The sequence below is a fragment of the Gymnoscopelus microlampas genome (genome assembly GCF_963454915.1).
Source record: "Gymnoscopelus microlampas genome assembly, chromosome: 2".
NCBI lineage: Eukaryota > Metazoa > Chordata > Actinopteri > Myctophiformes > Myctophidae > Gymnoscopelus > Gymnoscopelus microlampas.
In genome coordinates, this window is record NC_139939.1 from 54592682 (window position 1) to 54598993 (window position 6312).

The window sequence follows — 6312 nt, forward strand, 5'->3', positions numbered from 1 at the left end:
TTAACATTTAAATGTTGAATGATTTTGATATTATTTCGTCATAACTTTTCTGCTTTCTGTTTAACAGAGTTGTTTCATTTTACGTTATGCCATGTTAACCACTTGAACCCTAGCATCCCTATTCTAGGGGAATACAAATTTAACAAACCTGGTACCTGCCTTTGAAATATGATTTTTAAATTTGTCACTGACCCATGGATTCCTTTGGCTACCATGAAGGTGTGTGTGTGTGTGTGTGTGTGTGTGTGTGTGTGTGTGTGTGTGTGTGTGTGTGTGTGTGTGTGTGTGTGTGTGTGTGTGTGTGTGTGTGTGTGTGTGTGTGTGTGTGTGTGTGTGTGTGTGTGTGTGTGTGTGTGTGTGTGTGTGTGTGTGTTCCCCGGTTTAAAATGTTACTATGGCAACCGGAAGAGTGGGCACCTGAGAAGTCTGGGCACCTCAAGGTAAAAAGAAAATATGTCTACATGATAATAAGTATTCATGATTTGAACTTTTGACATTTTGGCCTATCTGACATAATCAGTACCATGTCAGTATCATGTCATACTGACATGATATTGGCATGATACTGACCATGATACCGTCATGATGCTGACATGATTCATGTCAGTATAATGGTCAGTATCATAGTCAGTATCATGTCAGTATCATGTCATTATCATGTCAGTATCATGTCAGTATCATGGTCAGTACCATGACGGTATCATGGTCAGTATCATGTCGGTATCATGACGGTATCATCACGGTATCATGGTCAGTATCATGTCGGTATCATGGCGGTATCATGGTCAGTATCATGGTCAGTATCATGACGGTATCATGACGGTATCATGGTCAGTATCATGGTTAGTTTTTAAGTTTGGAACACCCTAAAAAATGACACCATAAATAGTTCTTTATACTGAGAGTGATTGGGAAAACTGAGCTGGGCGGAACCATAGACCAAGCAGGAACCTGCAACATACTGTACACACAACTTACACTGCTTTTGCATTTGCATTGCATGCGAGAAACAAGGAAATGGTGGTATGAGCAACATGGAGATGATTTTCCTTACTGTGGTCGTTCTTCTGGGTGGTAAGTACTATATATTACACACCACACATTCAACCCAATGTTGTAACTTATTTTCAAAATCAAATAGCTGATATGCAAGCTTGTAGATCGGCTTTTTTTGAACAGCCAAGATAAAAGATGGCTGTATGGTGGTTAATGCATGTTTTGAATGAATAATCTAAATCTGCAAAGTCACTATTAACTAAAGCTGTCAAATGAATATAGTGGAGTAAAAAGTACAAATATTTGCCTCTGAGATGTACCGGAATAGAAGTTGAAAGTATTACGAAATGGAATTACTTTTATTAAGTAAAGTAACTGAAAAATGTTGCTTATGTGCAGTACTTGATTAAATGTACTTTCCACCTCTGAGAAACACACAGCTCCTCTTGCTCCCTCACTGTCAACTCTCTTTTACTGATTGTGATCAGAAAAGAAAATGTGTGCTGAATCTCACATTGTCCATTCATTGTCTTTTAACAGGGTTGTGTGGTGTTGAGTCTCTTGACGTGAGCGTGACAACGGCAGCGGGACGCGAGGCCAAAATCACTTGCTTCTATAGCAATGCAGTTAATTTAGTCAAATACTTCTGCAAGGAACCATGTAGAGATGAAGACGTCCTAATCGCTAACAAAGGGAAAGGAGACGTTTCAAAAGGGAGATACCACATCCAGGACCTAGGAAGCACGTTCTTCGTGACCATTACTGATCTAACAGTGGATGATTCCGGCGGGTACAGGTGTGGAATAAACAGACGCGTTGACCCGTTCACCAACGTGCAACTCAGTGTTTGTGAGTTTATTTGGTACTACTGTTTTGCTCTGTTAGGTTAGGTAGGACATTGTGTCATTTCCCTTTCATAATAGCGACTACTGTTACACAATTAAGTTTAAATTGAGCTTCCCTATTTCTTGCAGCAGACAATCCCCCCCCCCGCCCCCGATCAGTTACTCACCTCTTGAATTCATGAAGATTATGATTATTATTATTATTAGTATTATTATTATTATTGCATTACTGAATGAAGAATCCAAAAACGAAGAGAATATTTGATGAATTGAAGTAAACAGGGGTCCAAGCTTAAAACGATATAAATAAATCATATTATAAACTCAAAACAGCTCTCACAGTTTAATCCAAGTGTTGGAGGTTATTAACAGATTTGTTTTATATGTAGTTTTGCTGTTGTTAAAGGACAACTTCACCCATTTTCAACCTATCTTCATATAATTGGTCCTCAACAATGCTCATGATAAAATGGTTTTTAAAAAAAAGAAAAAACTCAGAAACCCGCTGACCAGTGACATCATCATTAGCATATAATATTTGCATATTATAATCATCCTTTGTGGGGACCAATTATATAAAGATGGGTTGAAAATGGGTGAAATCGTCCTTTAAACTTGGACCCCTATTTTCTTCTATTTTTATGTTTTGTCAATTCAGGTTAATGTGACAAAAAACAAAACAACTCCATTAATTCAAGCTTCACGGGGTGAGTGACTGAAGGAGACAGTATTAGCATGCATGTAGGTGAAACATGATGTCTACTGTCTAGTGACGGTCCACCTTTTCCTTCTGACTCCCCACCATAAAGTATCTCCTGGTGGTGCTCCTCTTCTTCCTAGTCCTCCTCCTCCTCCTCCTACCACTACCACTACTGCTGCCATCACCACCAAAGCCAGTACGACAGCAGGTAAGACCTGGTGGTACACAGCTCTTGTTCTTACCTTTGTTGGCTTCCGATCTCTTTCAGAATTGATTTAAAATCGTTTTAATCCATTCAATCCGGAAACGCATCTCTTGTCATTTTAGATTTCTTTGGCTATTCAAAAATAGCAGATATACAAGCTCATGGCGCAGCACTATGAGCTTGTAGCTCTGGTATTTTTGAAAAATCGTGAAAATGTGTGCAAATCTTTGAATACATATTTTTTTTAAGCGAACATTTGTAACTGTCAAATGTCTCAACAAATGTCTTAATTTTTCTGAAAAGAGTATTGTTGCTATATCAGTGGTGCTCAAACTTTTTTCTTGTCAAGGACCCCCAAAATGATATGTTTTTGGCCCCGATATTGAGTTAAAAATGTTGTTTCAAAACAATATATGTATTCAACACAAATGTTGCCGCCGACTCTCTAGAACGCCCTCACTCTGGACTGGAGATCAGGCTCGCAGAGTCTGTGCCCCCGGTTCAAATCCCTCCCGAAAACTCACTTTTATAAAGTTGCCTTTATTCCCCAAACGTTTTAACCTATTGTGTTCTACTGCATTTGCTGTGTCATGTTTTTTTGCTCTATTTCTTGTTGAGTGATGTGTTTTTGATTTTCCGTGAAGCACTTTGTAACTCTGTTTTGAAAGGTGCTACAGTATATATAAATAAAGCATTATTATTATTATTATTATTATTATTATTATTATTATTATTGTTGAGTACAGTATGTGTGCAACTGGTGGTGCATGAAGATATGAACTCAGCTCAGCTCTTTAGATGTCTCTCTTGTTCATTCATTCATTCATTCATTTATTAATTCATCCCTCCTTTCTTTCTTTCTTTCTTTCTACTCCACTCTTCATGAAGGTACACCGGGCGCATATGAAAATGATTCAACCCATGGTAAGCGTGTGTGCGTGCGTGTGTGCGTGCGTGTGTGTGTGTGTGTGTGTGTGTGTGTGTGTGTGTGTGTGTGTGTGTGTGTGTGAGAGAGGGAGATGGAGAGAGATAAATTGAACATACTGTATTCAAGTTGCAGTTGTTGTCTTGAATAATATTTTAATATGCTGTAATTTCCCTGCAGTTCATCTTGTCATCCTTCGTGTTGGTATTGGAGTCAAGGTGTTGGCAGTGCTGCTGCTTCCTCTGGTTATGCTGTGGGCCTGGTCAGTTTCTTGTTATCAGAACTCCTTCAATCAAAGTATAGAGTATACTCTATTAAACTGTGCATTGAAATTACATAAAAAGTGTTTTAACTTGTGTTTTAAAATCATATGTGTTGTCTTTAAAGGAAACAGGACTTTGGCATGGATGAAACGGTGAGGAGAGCTAAATAAGTTTCATTGATTGCACATATATTACACTACGATTTACTGATGATTCTAAATGCATGTGATTAATATTGAAGTGTCATGTTTCAGGAGGACGGTCCAGATTATGTGAACGTCAGTGGAAGTGTTGGTCGTGGACGAGGCTTCATCTCCTCTGCTCATCAGGATAACAGGGTTGTGGAGGAGGAAACCAACGTGTGAAGAAAGATCTTTTCTAAGGTCCAACTAAAGGGATTTTTTTTTTACTGTTGCTTTTTTCTTTTCTGTTTGTACCCTTTTAGTAATGTTTATATGTGCTCTTTTTTTGTAATGTTGCTTGTTTTCTGTATGGGGACTACGGTGGTGTTCATTAATGTTCCTCCCAAATAAACGTATACAATTTCTTTTTATATAAAAAGAAGCATGAAGACTTTACATTTACAATAGACCAGCTGTTAAGCACTGTCTGCTGCCTGGATGCTGGAACACAGCTTGAGAAGACAGGATCAGATACTGTAGCCCAGAGGTCTTCAACAGGGGGTACGGGACCCCTAGGGGGTCCTCAGAGTTACTACAGGGGGTCCGCCAAATCTTTGTGTGATTTTTTCTTTAACCACTTCAACCAAGCATCTCTATTCTGAGGAGAACTTTAACCAAAAATAGCAGATCTACAAGCGCACAACGCCTCGCAGCGCGAGGCGTTGTGCGCTTGTAGATCTGCTATTTTTGGCAAAGTGGCTTAGTATAGGGGGGAAAAAGAGCAGGCTAAGTACAGAGTGAAAGGTCAGGTTTACTAAGTATTGTTTAAGCACATGGTTAAATGTCTGGAAATACTGTACACATTAACATGAATCCAACATGATAGTGCTGTGAAACAAGTCTATGAAGCTGCCTATGAAATCCAATATATAATGGGGGGTCCCTGCTTTATCTCACTCCCAGCCAAGGGGTCCTTGGCCTCAAAACGTTGAAGACCTCTGCTGTACTGTAGCTTGTTATTGAATAGCAGAACGTACACTGCATGCTGATGCTGTTAATCCATTAAGACCGGGAACGCATCTGTGTCATTTCTAAACAGACTATTAAAAAATAGTGAAAATGTGAGCAAATCTTTGAACATATATTTTTTCCCTATTACAAAATATTTTGAGATGGGGGTCCGCGGCCAAATACATAACATTTTTGGGGGTCCTTGGCATGAAAAACCTTTTGAACCACTGATATAAAATATTTTGTTCCAGGGACCCCCAGAAGCAAAGATTTGAGTAAAACCTTTTCCGTTTAAAAATATGCTAAACAAGTCACTTTTTGCATCACACAACTGAAGCTATATATACAGTACCAATGGACAAAAAAGGAGCAATTGTGTAGCTTTATAACTTTATCTTCTAATTATTAATGAATGAATGTTTGTTTCAAAACCTTATAATAAAAACAACGCACACTAAATAATACACAATAAAAACAAAATTGTTCGAAAAGTGTTATTCTTATAACATCGATGCGGTTTGGGACACCCTACAAAAATGGCTGAAATATATCGTCTCTGTTGGGTGGAAATGTGTCCAAAACTGTAACTTTTCCAGGATTCCAGGACGTTTTGAGCTTGCGGATCTGTATACTTTTGATGTTTTTGTGTGACGCTGTAGTATGATCAAGTAGGACATTCATTTGTGGAGGAAAAAACCCCACAAAAAGTTAAAATATGGGGATGGGAGGTTTTTCACTGAATGTGTGGAAACCTGCTATACATACAAATACTACCTCTTATGTAAATGAGTGTGAGAAACGAGGAAATGGTGAGAAGAGCAACATGAATATCGTCCTTGTCATGGTCGTTTTTATGGGTGGTAAGTATTGTATATTACACTTTACATCCCACCTCAATTATTAATTGTTAACAGAAGACTGACCATTGTTCCGTTATCTTTTGACAGGGCTGTGTGGTGTTGAGTCTTATGTGGATGTGATGGTAGGGGTAGAGGGAAGAAAGATCACAGTACAATGCGCTCACATCAATGCATTTATTAATGCCAAATACTTCTGCAAGGAACCATGTAGAGATGAAGACGTCCTAATCAAAAAGAAGGGGAGAAGGGGAGACATGTTTCAAAAGGGAGATAAAGCATTCAGGACGAAGGAAACACCTTCTACGTGACCATTACTGATCTGACAGTGGACGATTCCGGCCGGTACAGGTGTGGAATAAGCAGAGTTCCTTTTGACACATACAAT

At 38.7% G+C, this 6312-nt stretch overlaps 1 protein-coding gene across 1 annotated transcript; it reads left to right on the forward strand.

Annotated features, from left to right (window-relative positions):
- Nucleotides 1-1012: 1012 nt before the first annotated feature.
- On the forward strand, nucleotides 1013-4418 carry LOC311059470 (CMRF35-like molecule 8). The gene is made up of 7 exons (XM_084077419.1): nucleotides 1013-1074; nucleotides 1537-1845; nucleotides 2651-2749; nucleotides 3635-3670; nucleotides 3852-3933; nucleotides 4059-4086; nucleotides 4189-4418. Exons 1-7 carry the CDS (start codon nucleotides 1026-1028, stop codon nucleotides 4297-4299), a joined length of 714 nt encoding a protein of 237 aa, XP_083933545.1. The 5' UTR covers nucleotides 1013-1025; the 3' UTR covers nucleotides 4300-4418.
- The last annotated feature ends 1894 nt before the right edge of the window (nucleotides 4419-6312 follow it).